Source organism: Papaver somniferum, unplaced genomic scaffold, assembly GCF_003573695.1.
Source record: "Papaver somniferum cultivar HN1 unplaced genomic scaffold, ASM357369v1 unplaced-scaffold_132, whole genome shotgun sequence".
NCBI classification, from domain to species: Eukaryota; Viridiplantae; Streptophyta; class Magnoliopsida; order Ranunculales; family Papaveraceae; genus Papaver; species Papaver somniferum.
Window position 1 is genome coordinate 2,855,647 of NW_020622381.1, and position 20,201 is coordinate 2,875,847.

At 39.0% G+C, this 20,201-nt stretch overlaps 1 protein-coding gene across 1 annotated transcript; it reads right to left on the reverse strand.

The window, feature by feature from the left end:
- Nucleotides 1–13,916: 13,916 nt before the first annotated feature.
- LOC113333225 lies at nt 13,917–19,060 on the reverse strand. Its single transcript, XM_026579736.1, has 6 exons — nt 18,884–19,060; nt 17,802–18,775; nt 17,126–17,660; nt 16,585–17,020; nt 16,319–16,449; nt 13,917–14,405 (listed from the first exon to the last, which is right to left on the reverse strand). The coding sequence occupies exons 1-6, from the start codon at nt 19,058–19,060 to the stop codon at nt 13,917–13,919; spliced, it is 2,742 nt and encodes a 913-aa protein (XP_026435521.1).
- Between the last annotated feature and the right edge of the window lie 1,141 nt (nt 19,061–20,201).

The window sequence follows — 20,201 nt, forward strand, 5'->3', positions numbered from 1 at the left end:
TTAAGGAAATTGTAGCTAGTCTATCTAGAGATACCCAAAAATCTAAGTTTGGGGGTGATTATCATTCTCCTTGTGCCATACCTTTAGCTCTTACAGAGATCCCTCATTTTGGACTTGATATCTCTGCCTCGACCATTTTACAAGATTACCTTCATACTCGTTTTCCCGAACCTAATGATGTCCAGGAAGAAGTTCAGTCGTTAGAAACCCATCCTCTGGTTGATGTGGTTTGCCCAGGCTATGATACCCAGATTGACTTTGTTTTCCCACCAAATAGTTTTCTTCCAAATGTGGGAACGTTTATATTTCAAATGTGTCGAATATTAAGTTGTGAGACTAAACCTAAATGCTTTAGGAAATTAGAATCGACACATTTGCTTAAGAGTGACCACTACTCTCATTGTGGTCAATTTTGTAAGTCAAATCTTATTGACTTAGAGGATCCTCAGTTATTTAGGTTATTATTGTGCGCTTCTAAGATCATATTTGAGTTTTTCCAGACTCTAGGACCTAATGATTCGGATCCCACCTATGAAGAAACGCAACCAATGAAAATATTTTATTTAGACCCTTTCTTAGAACCTGAACCTGAACCACAATTAGATATAAATATCTTAATCAGGAAACTAGATAAGGGCATGCTATCCTTGTTCACTTTCTTGGGTTATTGTAGTTTCCTTTGGTCAGCTCTTTTTGGTTTTGAAGACCCACAGTTATTTCGGCTGTTACTTTTTGATTCTATGAGGTGACTAATTCCTTCCGATGTCTGGCTGAAGACTTTAAACTTAGCACTTCTTGGGAGGTAACCCAATCTCATGCGACACGGTAATATCTTTCCTTAACTCTTTTGCTTCAAATGGTAACAGTTTCTCCTTGTTCATATGCTTTTAATTTTATCTTTAGAACATTGAGGACAATGTTAGATTTAAGTTTGGGGGTATGGGAGAAACTTTTTAGTTGCACTTTTGAAACTTCTAGCGTCACATGGTATCCGGTTAGCTAAGTTTACATATGTTTCTCACCGAAAAGATAGAAATTGGAATGCTAGAGATAACAACTTATTGAGACATTAGAGAAAAAGACATTGAGATCCTTGAAATTCAGGAGAGAACTTGTTCCTTTTAGAGGGTAACCGTGATGGACCTAACCATACATGATGGAAAGGCAAGTAGGTCAGGGAAATGCCAGAAAGACAAAGCAACCTCACAATGTAGTCTTAGTTACTGGATTGCGACTCTCTCTCAGTAGAAACTTATCATCATCAACAAGCGGAGCGACATCAAAATCTATGAAGAAAGTTGAAGACGTTTTAGGTTTAGAAGCAACAATAGAAGAGAATAATTCAAAAATCAAAGTTGAAGTTATAAGAGCAAATGATATAAGTTGTTAGAATCCATGATACCAAGACATCACAAGTTGCGAAGATCCAAGTTTTGAAAGTCCTTCTCTCATGGCCATGTAAATTTTTGTCTTGTAATTTTTTTTTCAAAAAAAAAAAAAAAAAATGATGAAACATCATTACGTTCTTTTTGTTCAATAAGGCCATAGGGAAGAAGAAATTTATAAGTCAAGCAAGAAATCGAAGAGAAGAGTTAATTGTCAAGGTTCTATGAGGTTCGAGAGTTTATCATCAACAGTTGAAGACCGAAGAAGGCGTTGTTTCTACTGAGCACTGTGAGAGAGTCGAAGAAAGATGCATTTTGGTTGCTTTGTTAGTCTGCTTTCAATCTGGCACAAAATCTTTCTAGCACTGGTTTAACTCATCACACGTAATTAGTCCAGCTGTGTAGCAGATGTCCCTCTCATTTTTATCTCTCTCCTAATCTTATCCAGCTGTAAAGCAGCGGACGCATCTTACAATGTTTATCTAGCTGTGTAGCGGATATCTCTTTATCTAGCAGTGGTGTGGATGTGTCTCCCCTTTTCTTCAGTCAGCTTTAGAGCTGACACCTTTAATTTCTCTGGCATTCTACTTACTTGGAGATAGGTTGAGAATATGTATGTCCTCATAGCTCTTTGGATACTTGTGACCAATTAGGAGTAAAGGTTTTGTGGGTACACCTCTGGTAAACCCTCCGGAGACAACACTCCGCCGCTAGGGCCACCTAGCGGTTTAACGGCCTGCTGCACGTGCTAAGTGTAGTCTTTTTATCTTTTCAAAAATAAATTTTGCTCGAGGACTAGCAAATAATAAGTTTGGGGGTATTTGATAGACATAATTTTGTGTTTAATTTGATCTCAATACTATATATTGTTGGCACTCGAGTTTGTACTAATTTTGGTGTTTTATGTGTTTGTAGGCACCTTTGGAAAATAAACATTTTTTGGAAAATTCGGCTCGAAAAGTTGGTAAAAGCCCCGGAGGACACGTGTTATTCGGACTCTCACCGTTGGATAAGGGGCACCTCAATTACTAAGGGGCACCCCAGGTCACCCCAAAAGGCATCTGCTATTCGCACCCCAGTACAGGATTAGGGGGATGTCATCTTCTCCATTTGAATTTTGTTTTTTGCGGGAAAATGGAGAACATTTCTGCAGATTTTTTCGAATTGTTGAACGTGTTCTAGGGAGATTCAATGGCTGATTTTTGGTAGATAGTTGTGATATGGCCTATTAAACACACTGTGGGCGTTTGGTTCGACCATAATTGGCTAGAATCAGCTAAACAATTCACGGGTTGAAAACAGGGCAGTTCGTGTATATCACGGGTTTCACGTGATTTGGAGAAGATTCAACGTGTTTTGTGCGTGCATGGAAGACCCTCACAGCCTGTTGGAGCATGAAGGAGTTAAATATGGTAATTTGGAGGCTTGAAAACGCGTGAGAAAATGAAACAGGAAAGAAAATATTCCCAGAAATATTTTCTTTACTTCCGAGTTAAAGAGAATTATATGGAGTGAATGAGCGAGATTCGATGGGTCTGTTGGCTATAAATAGGTTGCTGGGGTTGAGTAGAAAGGGTGTCGAGAGTCTGGGGGGCTGAGGAGATCCAGAGAAGAAGAAATTCGAGTTTTCCAAAACTCGGTTTCTGCTGCTGCTGATGATGATAAACATGAAGAACACGAAGAACGGACCTGCACCAGCAGTCGTTTTTCTACAGTAATAACGACTCACACCTGTGCGTCGTACATCAGGCAGACTTATTTGCTACAGCGTTTGCGACACAGCTGCAGTAGTCTTATTTTGTTACTGAGGGTCGTATTTCTCTGGTTTGTAACAAATATAATTGTTACAAACCCGGTTTTATTGTATTTCTCATATTCTCATCATTTGTAAACCATTTTTGAGCATCAATGAAATTCTTTGAGAGGTTTTCCAACATGATGAGCGGCTAATTCTCTCGTAACCAAGGCAATGGATGAAGCTATTCACACATGAACAATGGGTAACTATTTCATTTTCTCTAATATGTAATTATAATTCACTCAATCACTGCTTTTGCAGAGTTCTTAAAAGTTTACATAATTTTCTTCATTAATTGTGATTCAATTAGATAGGTTATGCTTTGATTAGATAATCTATGCTTAAGGGATACAATTAATTTTTGAGAATATGTTTGATTATTTGTGGATTAAGAAATAAAGGATTAAAAGGATAATTAGAGTTATGAAATATTTGACATCATTCATGTGTAATAGTGGATTCTAGTGTCTTGGTTACCTCTCGCCCACTTTGTTAATATTTTTGTATATAATTTTATTCCCTCCGTTCTTTTTTAATAGGCCAGTTTTGTTTTTAGCGAAATTTAAGGAAATTAAGAGAACTAATCATTGAAAGTGATCCTCATGACACTTGTCAATAAAAGAAGTGAAGTGAAATGGTCCCCATGACACTTGTTAGCAAAAGAAGTAAAGTGAAGTGGTCCACATGACACTTGTCATCAAAAGAAGTTAAGAGAAAAGTGGTCCCAAAAAATTAAAATAACATTTGACTTTCCCAATTAGGAAACTGGCCTATTTTTTTGAAACTTTTATTTATAGAAACTGGCCTATTAAAAAAGAACGGAGGGAGTATTAAATTTTTAAATTTAATCTTCACAAGTCCGAGAGTTTGAACCTCATTACTACAACATCATCAAAAAATATTATCACCATACACGCTAAAATCATCCATAAACACTTCTATGATGCTTTCCACATTGTCTGAGAATATTCTTACCATACAACGTTGAAAAGTGGTTGGAGCATTGCACAAGCCAAATGGCATAGTCTATACGCAAAAGTGCCAAAGGGACAAGTAAACGTCGTCTTTTCTTGATCTTCCGGAGCTATTACAATCTGGTTATAACCTGAAAAATCGTCAAGAAAGCAATAGTGAGAGTGTCCAGCCAATCTTTCAAGCATTTGATTAATGAAAGGTAAGGGGAAATGGTCCTTTCAGGTGGTAGAGTTAAGCTTCCGGTAATCAATGCAAACTCTCCAACCGGTCTGAATTCTTGTTGGAACCAAGTCATTATCTTCGTTTTTCACCACGGTGATACCAGACTTCTTTGGAACGACTTGAACCGGGCTCACCCATTTGCTATCGGATATGGGATAGATAACCCCGACATCCAACAACTTCAGGATTTCTTTCTTGACTACTTCCATCATTGGAGGGTTCAAGCGAAGTTGAGCTTCTCTTGTTGGTTTTTCCCCCTCCTCAAGAAGTATTCGGTGCATACATGTGGAAGGGCTGATTCCTTTGATATCGGCAATGGTCCACCCAATGGTAGACTTGTACTCTCTTAGCACTCGAACAAGTTTCTCCTCTTGCACCTTGGTAAGGTCTTTGGAAATGATCACCGGAAACTATTCCTTATAACCTAAATATATATATTTGAGGTGATCCAGAAGAGGTTTCAACTCAAGGATAGGTTCCTGCACAATCGACGGTAAAAGTTTCTCATTAGTAATCGGCAAGGAAACATAAGACGCATCATACTTTTGTGTAACTTATTGTAATGAGTTAAGAGCTAAAAAAACCTCTTTAAGCTCATCACAAATAGACAATTCACTTTCAAAGTCTTTGTATTTTCCATAACCTAAACCTTCCACTATGCTGTTCTCTAAAGCATCATCACCATTCAATTCAAAAACCTGTTGGGTAAGAGAATCTATAATATCAATTGAAAAACATGAATGCACATCAGTAGGATATCTCATAGCCTCGAAGATATTGAAACTTATGATCTCATCATCAAATTCCATAGTTAAGACGCCTTTGAAAACATCTATCTTTGTTCTTGCGGTTCGCATGAAAGGTCTACCCAACAACAAGGGAGTAGACGATGGTGAATATTCATCCATCATGTCAAGAACATAGAAATCCACCGGAAATATGAGTTGATTAACCTGCACCAAAACATCTTCAATAACCCCTTTCGGGTAGGTATTAGACATATCAGCAAGTTGTATAACAATACCGGTATTTTTAAGAGGACCAAGTTTCAAGGATTCATAAACTGAAGCGGGCATGACATTAATGGATGCTCCTAAATCTAGCAAAGCACGTTCAAACCTGATTTTACCAATAGTACATGGTATGGTGAAACTAACGGGATCTTTCAACTTAGGTTGGAGTTTCTTTTGAAGATATGCCGAAGCATTCTCCCCCACACTCATTACCTCATTACCGGTTAATTTGTGTTTGTTAGTGCACAATTCCTTCAAGAACTTTTCATAGCGAGGAACCTGCCTTATCGCCTCAATGAGTGGAATGTTCACTTTAATCTTCTTAAAGATCTCCCAGATGTCTTGGTACAATGTCTCCTTGTTCGACTTTGCAAACCTGCTAGGAAAAGGCGGAGGAGTAGCATAAGTAGAAACACGATTTTTAGATTTAGAATTTGTTACCGGGTAAGCCTTTTTAGGGGATGTTTCACCCTCTTCTTTCTCCAAATCAGGTTCATGGGACACCGGTGATGTTGCTGGTTTCTCAACTTGCTTCCCACTTCATAGCTCAATAGCATTGGAATTCTCCTTATGATTTAGTGGTTGCGAAGGAAGTTTTCCAGATCCTTGTGCCTTGAGTTGATTCATATCATTAGCCAATTGACTAACTTGGTTTTGCACATCTCTCATAGCCATCTCGGATTTCTGCTGGAATTGATTGAACCCTTGCATTGTCTTTGAAATCTCTTGCATACTTTGCATCATAAGAGTAAACTTTTCATCCACACTTGTACCTTGAGTTTCTTGTTGTGGTCTTTGCATGAATTGGTACCCTCCTTGTTGATTGAAAGTAGGATTTGCTGCAGCTTGCTTGTTGGCGTAGCTGAGATTGGGATGATCACGCCAACCTGGATTGTATGTGTTGGAGTACGGATCATACTTCTGCCTTTGTTGATTTTGGTACATAGCACTTGCTTGCTCAACATCTTCGGTGTGTGATGATGGTATGACGGCAGCTGCTATTTGTTGCATCATCCTCTCCATGTTACCCATCCTTTGTTCCATGTGTGGAGAATCACCAACTTCATTCACTTTCCTTACCACTGATTCACCTCGAGTGTAGAATTGTTGAGTGTTTGCAGCCATGTTTTCTAACAAGCTTGTAGCTTCAGCAATGGTTTTGTTGGTGAGTGCATCACCACTTGCGGCATCGATCAAATTTCTATCATTAGAAAGAAACCCCTCGTAGAAGTATTGAATAATGAGTTAATCGCTAATTTAATGGTGTGGACAGCTAGCTAGAAGCTTCTTGTAGCGCTCTCAATACTCATAGAGAGTCTCCCCCGATACTTGTCTAATACCACAAATCTCCTTGCGAATCACAGCTGCTTTTGATGCCGGAAAATACTTCTCAACGAATAACTTCTTCATCCCATTCCATGTGGTTATACTCCCAGGAGGTAAGCAAAAGAACCATTCTCCTGCAGTATCTATAAGGGAGAAAGGAAAAGCTATCATCATAGCCATATCGGCATCTGCAGTTGCTTGCTTCAAACTAGTCACAACATGATGGAATTGTTTTAAGTGACGATTAGGATCCTCTCCCGCTAAACCTCTGAATTAGGGAAGCAAGTGAACCAATTGCGGCTTCAACTCAATGGTTCCATTCAACTGAATACATAAAGGTTGCTGGTCAATGTTTGGAGAAGTGAGCTCCTTGAGTGTTCTTGGAGCAGGTGGTCGACCTCCCATTGTGTTGCCTTCCTCTTTGTCCGAGTCCGAGAATTCACTTGGTGTAGAACTAGGAGGAAGTGGAGTGTTAACTACTCGATTGAAATCTTTTAGTAAAGTGCCCGAACGAAGACGTATATCAATTGGACTTGGTCTGCCCTCTCCACGCATTCACCAAAGAAATAGTACCTGAAAATCAGATTCTAAGAGATTGAATAAGTTAACTGAAATTAAAACTAAAAGCAAAAATATAAACTAAGAATAAAAATAACAACTAAACTTGCCATTGCCTCCCCGGCAGCGGCGCCAATTTTGACGAGGTGTCAACTCGCAAATAATATTTCTCTACTTCTCTTTACACTAGCAAGTAGTATAATGAAAGAGAACGAGAGTTAACTTTAAAGTTTGAAAATCTCAATGAAGAGCATAACTTGCTGAAAGAAGAATACTCACAACAAATGCTTATTTGCAAGAAGGTATTTGAGAAAAATCAGGATGTTTTTAAAGCATTTAAAATTGAAAGTGAAAGGGTGAATCAAAATCACAAGAATTTTAGGGAGGATATGACGAGGTGTCAACTCGTAAATAATATTTCTCTACTTCTCTTTATACTAGCAAGTAGTATAATGAAAGCAGGATCGTCCCAAGGGAGGTATGAAGCAAAAGTTGTTATAGAAATATTCTTAGCAAAGAAGATTTTGTTGTAGAATTTCTGAAAATCACAAAGTTGTATTCAAACATGAGATATAACTACGCTTTTCACATTATCTTGTTACTAACAACCCTAGGATAATTAGTACGCTCAACTATCCCGTTATTATCTCGTAAGCTCACCGGATACAGAAGCGCTCGACTACCGGTTTCTACTTGTCAAGTATCCTAGAGGTACGATTACTAGGTGTGACTTAAACAAATGCTCTAAGTTTTGTGAGATAAGGTTGCTCCTAGTGATAAATCCAAAAGCTTGAATTACCTACTAGTGTCAATTTCGACGTATGGGTACTTAACAAAGTCCCATCATCAATACCCATATATTGCTACTTGTGTTTATCTTTCTAGACAATTACGGGTCGAAGAATTCAAAACTAGCAATTGGATTATCAAATCAACTATTTAATTTCGAACTTAAACAATCAACAAAATAATCCATAAACACTATTGGCATAGTAGAAATCAAACAATAACGAAAACAATGGCGAGAAAACGAGTGATTTCATATCATTTATAGATTCATACTCCGGGCTTTGAAATCGCCCCTAATCGACGAAAGGTTTTAGTTACTCATAATTTTGGAGTTCATCATCATAATAATAATTGAAATAAAGAAGATCAAAGATAAAAACGAAAGCAAGCCCTAGCTGCGGCTATGTCTCCAAAACTCCAAGTAGAATACGTGATATACTTGTAGAAGTCTCCTTCTTTTTTTTGTAGCTCCTCTTGTTCCAAAATTAGGTTTAGTCTTCAAAGGCCCAATAGAAGTCCACCAAGCCCGTACAACCCACATGTGGACACAACCCAGTAAAAATCTCTGCTTCCCTATGACACAGTCGCACCACAATCAGCTGCTCCATCTCAAGTCATCTACCTGCACACAACTTCTAGAAACTGCAGCTAACACAATCTCCTCTGACTCATTTCAGTTCAACCAGCAACACAAGAACTCACTACTTCTCTGCCAACCCTTACAAAACTACCTGCAGTTCACCAACTCCAGTTCCTTGTAACAGCAACCAAGTAACTAAAATACATCACCGCGGTTCCACCTCAAGAGCTACCACTTTAATTGCAGTCTCATGCCAACTAGTCCAGGCACACAATCCCACTGAACTTCAATATCTTTCTCAGCTTCTGCAACACTCAACAGCCTCACCCCAAAGCTATTCCGCCTGTAGCCTTCATAAGCATTCATCACACTAGCTTCCATCTCGCTTCAACTCCAGCTTATCACTAAAAGCAACAACATCATTGGCTCCTTACCATCTTCGTCTCAGCCGCACAACCTTCACAGTCCACTTAAATAGCAGTCACCATTCACATACAGCCGCAACATCTCATACCCAGCTGTAACTGCATCCTTTGTTGTTCATGCATTTCAGTTATATTTCCTTGCAATTTAAGATGCAAACTAGCTCAGTCACTGCCATCATCTGCATTTGTATATGCTCCATCTTCTTGACTGCAATAGCCAAAACTGCAAAGGTCTTATTGCACAGGCCACAATCTGCACCTGCCATCTCAGACCAGCAAGACCTCCACAACAAATCAGTTCTTTTGTAACCCTAAACTATCACAGATTCTCATTAATTCATGGAAGTACTAACGCAGCTCACCAAATGGAAAGCAATAATTGCATTTATTTGCCTAATCTTCTACGTAAAACCATTAGTCTTGTACCACCTTCTCTTCCATTAACGAATTCAGCACATACCCTCTGCAGCTTCATTACCGATTTCTTGTTTACCACCTGCGACATCAGTTAAGTCGCAACTTCGTATTCAATACCATTTTCTGCAACAGCTGCAACTCCAGAACCCGTGACCTGCAACTGATTCAAATTAGCTCCAGTCCATCTTTGCAGTCTTCGCAGTCCATAGTAGCATCACCTGCACCACATGTAGCTTCACCTGCAATGCCTCATCTCACATTTCTTCTCTTCTTCGCAAGTCAGGTTCAACAGCATCATACATTTCAGCTAGATTTTTGCGCATCAAAACTATTCAATTGTACCCACAGCTCATCACAGTCTCTGGAAACAACAACTCTTTCCACTGTTCTTCTCGACACATCACATACCCCATAATCCTTGTAGCTCAAACCCTGAAACACATGGCCATCTGTTGTTGTAGCAAGAGTGTCTGGTCACTTAGGCAATCTCTCGAGCACCTATGCGTTTTCTGGTGGTGAAAAGGGATGAGTTTACTGTGGTGATTTTAGCAGCTCCTATGCATCATTCCTCCATAAATCAACCCCAATCTCTGTCCATTTCCTCCTTGCTATTTCTCCATTAACGAATCCATCTCAACCCTGTAAAACAATCCACACAAATTTGATCACAGCAGCTTCATATTTTAGCTGAAATTGAGCTCAGTTCATCTCCAAACTCGAGCTCCTATCTCTACAAGCAAAACCATCAATACCCATTTCTCCTTGTTGGTTTCTTTACTGCAATCTCGCTGCCAAAACATCACAAAATCTCCCCATGAACTCCAACCATCTTCCCTGCCAGAAACCATCGACTCACAGCACAATTTCTTCCATAAAACGCCAGCTAATCCACTACATTCTTCTTTCTTCTTCTCGGCTTCAGCTGAGACTCTTGACACTTGATGAATTCTGCCGATTTCATGGTTGGGTTGAAGGTTACGGCAAGAAAACTAGATCTCCTTCTTTGTTAACAGGTGAAAGAAAATGAACCTGCTGACTTTGATTTCCATTGAGACCTAATCTTTCTCCCATCTTGAGTGCACATGTGTGACTCCCGTGAGGTGAAGTCCAATTTCCTCCACCGAGCTGCTCTAATGTTAGGCCCACAACCTATGGCTAACACTTTCCATCCAATATGCCACTGCACCTGTGCGCGGTTCCCAATCCATGCCTTTGCGTTTCTCTAACAGCAACAAAGAGAATTAAATTCTCTTTTGACTCCAGCTTCGTTGATAATGTCATTGGTCTCCAATGAGCTTTAGCAGCGTGTCGGGATGCAATGCACTTTGGCACTTTATCTTGCCAACAACATCTGTCTCTTACTTCTCAAGTTCACTTCTTTTCTTCAATGTCTCTTCATCACTAAAGTTTTCATGCTTTTCAGACAGAATTTGCATCACTAAAGCCGACATACTTTTCAGACAGAGATGAAGAAATAAAAGCAAATAATGAGAAATAATCCGCCTCCAACGACACTTGCACCTTTTTGCCTTTTAAGCGACGTTTCCTCTTCTTTTGTTCCAAGTGACTCCAAAGTAGCTAAATACTCAAAAACAAACATAAGATACATAATTTACAAGAAAACTTAGCAAAGAGAGCATAAACAAAAGATAAATATTAAGGTTTTTTAGACACCTATCAAATTCCCCCACACTTAGACTTTGCTAGTCCTCGAGCAAATCAAACAAAATAATTCTAAAACATACATACAGCTCCGTGTCGTCGAGGCTACGGTCACACTTAGCACGTATAAAAAGCCTTTGAACCCCTAAGTGTCCCTAGTGGATGAGTTTTAGTCTCGTGAAGGTTTACAAGGGTGTGCCTACAAAACCTTTTACTCCAAATTTCAGCTACCTATGAAGATTTCATGAACGAATCCAACATGACTACAGGAGGAGGTACCTTGATGCAATCCAATTCATATATAAGTAAACAGAGCTCTACTCAGAAAGTTGAACAAACCACAACACTCGGAATCTAACTAACCACAATCATACATGAATAGATCAAGAAGATGGATATAAAAGTAGATGTTTGTGAATGTTGTCTAAGTGAACGGTGTTTCCCATATCTGTCTGAAGGTCACCGCCAAGATGAACCTATGAATCCTATTGGATTGAGATATTGGTCTGAATTCTAATATCAACACAGCTGGCATATACAAGGGAACCAGCGGTTGACAATCTTAATTCTAGATCAACTCAACTGGCATATACAAGGGAACCAGGAGTCGATTTTATTGAACAATAATAACTTTTTTTCTTTTCTTTTCTTTTTTCACTTTTTTTTTTAATTGACAACATGATTAGATCTTTTGGATCCAAGCGCATGCTTCTTGTCAGCAGATTACAAGGTAATTCCCATGGATCCTGCGTTCCACGCTTGCTTAGCGACGGAGACAGGGAGAACACACACATATTGCATCAAAGTGTCAATTTTTTTTTTTGTATACACTCCGGTTGGTCTAATTGGTCTGGTCTTTTTTTTTAGTAACTCAATCACTCTATTTCATCCTAGAAGTAATAACAATTCGATGTTAGTGACCCACCAAATTACTTAGTTAAACAAGAAAATATTGCAAAAACAAAAACAGAAAGTGATATGGTGACATTCCGAGATATGGTAACTACTATCATATTATTTCTAACACATGAGCTCCGTCCTTACTTTTAGTTAATGGGTTCCTCAACTCCTGCAATTAAGATGGTTCCATCCACTTATATTGGTAGTGTCATCCTAAAGGCACAAGTTTCTAGATTTCGGAGTTTATAAAGCAATTTTTTCGTTTTTCTATTTTTTTCCATTTTTTTTAACTAAAGGAAACAAACTCTAAAAACATATAAATGCTCCTCCACACTTAAACTTTACATTGTCCTCAATGTAAAATTTAGTCATTCAAAGTAAAGTTCAAGGTGGGAAATTCCGCAAATGATATGTAAAAACAAAGATAAAATGCTTAAAAATAAAAAGATAAAGATAAAGATACAAAACCGATGGGTTGCCTCCCACTTATCGCTTGATTTAAAGTCGTCATCCCGACTTTCATCTCCAATTACTCCTCCAGAGGGAGTGGATCACTCAATGTGACAATATCCTGATTCTCCGTCACAAATTGCTCATAGTATGGTTTCAAACGATGGTCGTTGACCTTGGAAACCAGCCCTGTTTTGGGACTAATAATTTCAACTGCACCATGCGCAAACACATTAGTAACAACAAATGGTCTAACCCATCTGGACCTAAGTTTACCCGGAAACAATTTAAGACGAGAATGGAATAAAAGAACTTTCTGCCCTACTTCAAAACTCTTCCGGGAAATCATTTTATCATGGAAAGCTTTGGTCTTTTCTTTGTAAATGAGTTAACTTTCATATGCATCATTAAGTATCTCTTGTAACTCATTGAGTTGAAGTTTCCTATGTTCACCATCTGCATCTAATTCCATATTACATACCTTGATAGCCCAATGATCTTTATGTTCAAGTTCAACCAGAAGATGGGAAGGTTTAGACAAGCCTAAAAGGATACATACTGATGGGTGTCTTGTAAGCTGTCCTATACGCCCACAAAGCATCATTGAGCCTATAACTCCAATCCTTCCTTGTAACGTTCACCGTCTTCTCTAGGATGGACTTAATCTCCCGGTTGGAAATTTCAGCTTGACCGCTCGTTTGTGGATGATACGGTGTGCCAACTTTAAGAGAAATATTATACTTCTTTAGAAGAGCGTGAAAGGATCTCTTGAAGTGCGAACCTCCATCACTAATCACAACTCGAGGCGTACCAAATCTAGAAAAGATATGTTCCTTCACAAACTCACAAACAACTTGAGAATCATTAGTCGGGGTGGCTTTAGCCTCCACCCACTTAGAAACATCATGATCTACAGCAAGAAGTATATAAAATTTCCCATTGGAATTCACAAAAGTCCCCATAAAATCGATACCCCAAACATCAAAAATCTCAACAGCGAGAATTGGTGTTTGCGGCATTTGGTTTCTAGCACTTAGATTGCCTGTCCTTTGACACCTATCACAAGCCTTGCAAAATAAATATGCATCCTTAAACAATGTAGGCCAATAAAAACCACTTTCGAGAACCTTGAGGGCTGTCCTCTTGGCTCCGAAATGGCCACCACAAGCATATGAGTGACAAAAATTCAGAATTGATTGGAACTCGGATTCGAGTACGCACCTGCAGATAATTTGATCGGAGCAATGCTTCCACAAATAAGGTTCATCCCATATATATTGCTTGGCAAACTTCTTGAGCTTGTGTTTCTGAAATGTAGACATGGAACTAGGTCCTTGTCCCGTCACCAAGAAGTTAACAATATCAGCGTACCATGGAGTTGTGCCAACAACCGCAAATAGTTTCTCATCCGGGAAACTATGACACAACCAATCTGCTTAGATGATCCTCTACGGTATTCTCACTGCCCTTCTTTTCCTTGATTTTCAAGTTGAACTCTTGAAGAAGAAGAATCCACCTTATGAGCCTTGGCTTAGCCTCCTTCTTTGTGATCAAGTATCGAAGTGCTGCATGGTCGGAGAAAACAACCACCTTTGTACCCACCAAGTAAGATCTAAACTTCTCTAGTGCAAATACTATGGCCAAGAGCTCCTTTTCAGTAGTGGAGTAGTTGATTTGTGCTCCGTTGAGAGTTATAGAAGCATAATAAATGGCATATGGAACTTTACCATCTCGCTGTCCCAACACGGCTCCAACGGCATAATCACTTACATCGCACATCAACTCAAATGGCTTGCTCCAGTACGGTGGTTTGATAATTGGTGCGGTAGTCAACAACTCTTTCAAGGTGTCAAAAGCTTCCTTGCATTCTTTGTCACAATCAAAGGCCAATCTTTCTGCAAAAGTCTACACAGGGGCATTGCAATATTGGAGAAATCCTTGATTAATCTCCTATAAAAACCTGCATGACCAAGAAAAGAGCGAACCTCCCTCACAGTTGTGGGGTATTGTAAGTTCCGAATCAAATCTATCTTAGCCTTGTCAACTTCTAACCCCCTAGAGGATATAACATGGCCTAGTACAATCCCATGATTCACCATAAAGTGACACTTTTCCCAATTAAGCACAAAATTAGTTTCTACGCATCGTTTAAGAATAAGTGTAAGGTTATCTAAGCACTTGTCAAAAGAATCACCATATGATAGACACATTTTTGTGTTTAATTTGATCTCAATACTATATATTGTTGGCAATCGAGTTTGTACTAATTTTGGTGTTTTATGTGTTTGTAGGCACCTTTGGAAAATAAACATTTTTTGGAAAATTCGGCTCGAAAAGTTGGTAAAAGCCCCGGAGGACACGTGTTATTCGGACTCTCACCGTTGGATAAGGGGAACCTCAATTAATAAGGGGAACCCCAGGTCACCCCAAAAGGCATCTTCTATTCGCACCCCAGTACAGGATTAGGGGGAGGTCATCTTCTCCAATTGAATTTTGTTTTTGGCGGGAAAATGGAGAACATTTCTGCAGATTTTTTCGAATTGTTGAACGTGTTCTAGGGAGATTCAATGGCTGATTTTTGGTAGATAGTTGTGATATGGCCTATTAAACACACTGTGGGCGTTTGGTTCGACCAGAATTGGATAGAATCAGCTAAACAATTCACGGGTTGAAAACAGGGAAGTTCGTGTATATCACGGGTTTCACGTGATTTGGAGAAGATTCAACGTGTTTTGTGCGTGCATGGAAGACCCTCACAGCCTGTTGGAGCATGAAGGAGTTAAATATGGTAATTTGGAGGCTTGAAAACGCGTGAGAAGATGAAACAGGAAAGAAAATATTCCCAGAAATATTTTCTTTACTGCCGAGTTAAAGAGAATTATATGGAGTGAATGAGCGAGATTCGATGGGTCTGTTGGCTATAAATAGGTTGATGCGGTTGAGTAGAAAGGGTGTCGAGAGTCTGGGGGGCTGAGGAGATCCAGAGAAGAAGAAATTCGAGTTTTCCAAAACTCGGTTTCTGCAACTGCTGATGATGATAAACATGAAGAACACGAAGAACGGACCTGCTACAGTAATAACGAATCACACCTGTGCGTCGTACATCAGGCAGACTTATTTGCTACAGCGTTTGCGACACAGCTGCAGCAGTCTTATTTTGTCACTGAGGGTCGTAGTTCTCTGGTTTGTAACAAATATAATTGTTACAAACCCGGTTTTATTGTATTTATCATATTCTCATCATTTGTAAACCATTTTTGAGCATCAATGAAATTCTTTGAGAGGTTTTCCAACATGATGAGCGGCTAATTCTCTCGTAACCAAGGCAATGGATGAATCTATTCACACATGAACAATGGGTAACTATTTCATTTTCTCTAATATGTAATTATAATTCACTCAATCACTGCTTTTGCAGAGTTCTTAAAAGTTTACATAATTTTCTTCATTAATTGTGATTCAATTAGATAGGTTATGCTTTGGTTAGATAATCTATGCTTAAGGGATACAATTAATTTTTGAGAATATGTTTGATTATTTGTGGATTAAGAAATAAAGGATTAAAAGGATAATTAGAGTTATGAAATATTTGACATCATTCATGTGTAATAGTGGATTCTAGTGTCTTGGTTACCTCTCGCCCACTTTGTTAATATTTTTGTATATAATTTTATTAAATTTTTAAATTTAATCTTCACAAGTCCGAGAGTTTGAACCTCATTACTACAACATCATCAAAAAATATTATCACCATACACGCTAAAATCATCCATAAACACTTCTATGATGCTTTCCACATTATCTGAGAATATTCTTACCATACAACGTTGAAAAGTGGCTGGAGCATTGCACAAGCCAAATGGCATACGTCTATACGCAAAAGTGCCAAAGGGACAAGTAAACGTCGTCTTTTCTTGATCTTCCGGAGCTATTACAATCTGGTTATAACCTGAAAAATCGTCAAGAAAGCAATATTGAGAGTGTCCAGCCAATCTTTCAAGCATTTGATTAATGAAAGGTAAGGGGAAATGGTCCTTTCAGGTGGTAGAGTTAAGCTTCCGGTAATCAATGCAAACTCTCCAACCGGTCTGAATTCTTGTTGGAACCAAGTCATTATCTTCGTTTTTCACCACGGTGATACCAGACTTCTTTGGAACGACTTGAACCGGGCTCACCCATTTGCTATCGGATATGGGATAGATAACCCCGACATCCAACAACTTCAGGATTTCTTTCTTGACTACTTCCATCATTGGAGGGTTCAAGCGAAGTTGAGCTTCTCTTGTTGGTTTTTCCCCCTCCTCAAGAAGTATTCGGTGCATACATGTGGAAGGGCTGATTCCTTTGATATCGGCAATGGTCCACCCAATGGTAGACTTGTACTCTCTTAGCACTCGAACAAGTTTCTCCTCTTGCACCTTGGTAAGGTCTTTGGAAATGATCACCGGAAACCCTTCCTTATAACCTAAATATATGTATTTGAGGTGATCCGGAAGAGGTTTCAACTCAAGGATAGGTTCCTGCACAATCGACGGTAAAAGTTTCTCATTAGTAATCGGCAAGGAAACATAAGACGCATCATACTTTTGTGTAACTTATTGTAATGAGTTAAGAGCTAAAAAAACCTCTTTAAGCTCATCACAAATAGACAATTCACTTTCAAAGTCTTTGTATTTTCCATAACCTAAACCTTCCACTATGCTGTTCTCTAAAGCATCATCACCATTCAATTCAAAAACCTGTTGGGTAAGAGAATCTATAATATCAATTGAAAAACATGAATGCACATCAGTAGGATATCTCATAGCCTCGAAGATATTGAAACTTATGATCTCATCATCAAATTCCATAGTTAAGACGCCTTTGAAAACATCTATCTTTGTTCTTGCGGTTCGCATGAAAGGTCTACCCAACAACAAGGGAGTAGACGATGGTGAATCTTCATCCATCATGTCAAGAACATAGAAATCCACCGTAAATATGAGTTGATTAACCTGCACCAAAACATCTTCAATAACCCCTTTCGGGTAGGTATTAGACATATCAGCAAGTTGTATAACAATACCGATATTTTTAAGAGGACCAAGTTTCAAGGATTCATAAACTGAAGCGGGCATGACATTAATGGATGCTCCTAAATCTAGCAAAGCACGTTCAAACCTGATTTTACCAATAGTACATGGTATGGTGAAACTACCGGGATCTTTCAACTTAGGTTGGAGTTTCTTTTGAAGATATGCCGAAGCATTCTCCCCCACACTCATTACCTCATTACCGGTTAATTTGTGCTTGTTAGTGCACAATTCCTTCAAGAACTTTTCATAGCGAGGAACCTGCCTTATCGCCTCAATGAGTGGAATGTTCACTTTAATCTTCTTAAAGATCTCCCAGATCTCTTGGTACAATGTCTCCTTGTTCGACTTTGCAAACCTGCTAGGAAAAGGCGGAGGAGTAGCATAAGTAGAAACACGATTTTTAGATTTAGAATTTGTTACCGGGTCAGCCTTTTTAGGGGATGTTTCACCCTCTTCTTTCTCCAACTCAGGTTCATGGGACACCGGTGATGTTGCTGGTTTCTCAACTTGCTTCCCACTTCGTAGCTCAATAGCATTGGAATTCTCCTTATGATTTAGTGGTTGCGAAGGAAGCTTTCCAGATCCTTGTGCCTTGAGTTGATTCATATCATTAGCCAATTGACTAACTTGGTTTTGCACATCTCTCATAGCCATCTCGGATTTCTGCTGGAATTGATTGAACCCTTGCATTGTCTTTGAAATCTCTTGCATACTTTGCATCATAAGAGTAAACTTTTCATCCACACTTGTACCTTGAGTTTCTTGTTGTGGTCTTTGCATGAATTGGTACCCTCCTTGTTGATTGAAAGTAGGATTTGCTGCAGCTTGCTTGTTGGCGTAGCTGAGATTGGGATGATCACGCCAACCTGGATTGTATGTGTTGGAGTACGGATCATACCTCTGCCTTTGTTGATTTTGGTACATAGCACTTGCTTGCTCAAAATCTTCGGTGTGTGATGATGGTATGACGGCATCTGCTATTTGTTGCATCATCCTCTCCATGTTACCCATCCTTTGTTCCATGTGTGGAGAATCACCAACTTCATTCACTTTCCTTACCACTGATTCACCTCGAGTGTAGAATTGTTGAGTGTTTGCAGCCATGTTTTCTAACAAGCTTGTAGCTTCAGCAATGGTTTTGTTGGTGAGTGCATCACCACTTGCGGCATCGATCAAATTTCTATCATTAGAAAGCAACCCCTCGTAGAAGTATTGAATAATGAGTTAATCGCTAATTTAATGGTGTGGACAGCTAGCTAGAAGCTTCTTGTAGCGCTCTCAATACTCATAGAGAGTCTCCCCCGATACTTGTCTAATACCACAAATCTCCTTGCGAATCACAACTGCTTTTGATGCCGGAAAATACTTCTCAAGGAATAACTTTTTCATCCCATTCCATGTGGTTATACTCCCAGGAGGTAAGCAAAAGAACCATTCTCCTGCAGTATCTATAAGGGAGAAAGGAAAAGCTGTCATCATAGCCATATCGGCATCTGCAGTTGCTTGCTTCAAACTAGTCACAACATGATGGAATTGTTGTAAGTGACGATTAGGATCCTCTCCCGCTAAACCTCTGAATTAGGGAAGCAAGTGAACCAATTGCGGCTTCAACTCAATGGTTTCATTCAACTAAATACATAAAGGCTGCTGGTCAATGTTTGGAGAAGTGAGCTCCTTGAGTGTTCTTTAAGCAGGTGGTCGACCTCCCATTGTGTTGCCTTCCTCTTTGTCCGAGTCCGAGAATTCACTTGGTGTAGAACTACGAGGAAGTGGAGTGTTAACTGCTCGATTGAAATCTTTTAGTAAAGTGCCCGAACGAAGACGTATACCAATTGGACTTGGTCTGCCCTCTCCACGCATTCACCAAAGAAATAGTACCTGAAAATCAGATTCTAAGAGATTGAATAAGTTAACTGAAATTAAAACTAAAAGCAAAAATATAAACTAAGAATAAAAATAACAACTAAACTTGCCATTGCATCCCCGGCAGCGGCGCCAATTTTGACGTGGTGTCAACTCGCAAATAATATTTCTCTACTTCTCTTTACACTAGCAAGTAGTATAATGAAAGAGAACGAGAGTTAACTTTAAAGTTTGAAAATCTCAATGAAGAGCATAACTTGCTGAAAGAAGAATACTCAGAACAAATGCTTATTTGCAAGAAGGTATTTGAGAAAAATCAGGATGTTTTTAAAGCATTTAAAATTGAAAGTGAAAGGGTGAATCAAAATCACAAGAAGTTTAGGGAGGATATGACGAGGTGTCAACTCGTAAATAATATTTCTCTACTTCTCTTTATACTAGCAAGTAGTATAATGAAAGCAGGATCGTCCCAAGGGAGGTATGAAGCAAAAGTTGTTATAGAAATATTCTTAGCAAAGAAGATTTTGTTGTAGAATTTCTGAAAATCGCAAAGTTGTATTCAAATATGAGATATAATAGATTAAGGATTCATTCTAGACCACGAAACATAAACCAAATTGATATATAACTACGTTTTTCACATTATCTTGTTACTAACAACCCTAGGATAATTAGTACGCTCAACTATCCCGTTATTATCTCGTAAGCTCACCGGATACAGAAGCGCTCGACTACCGGTTTCTACTTGTCAGTATCCTAGAGG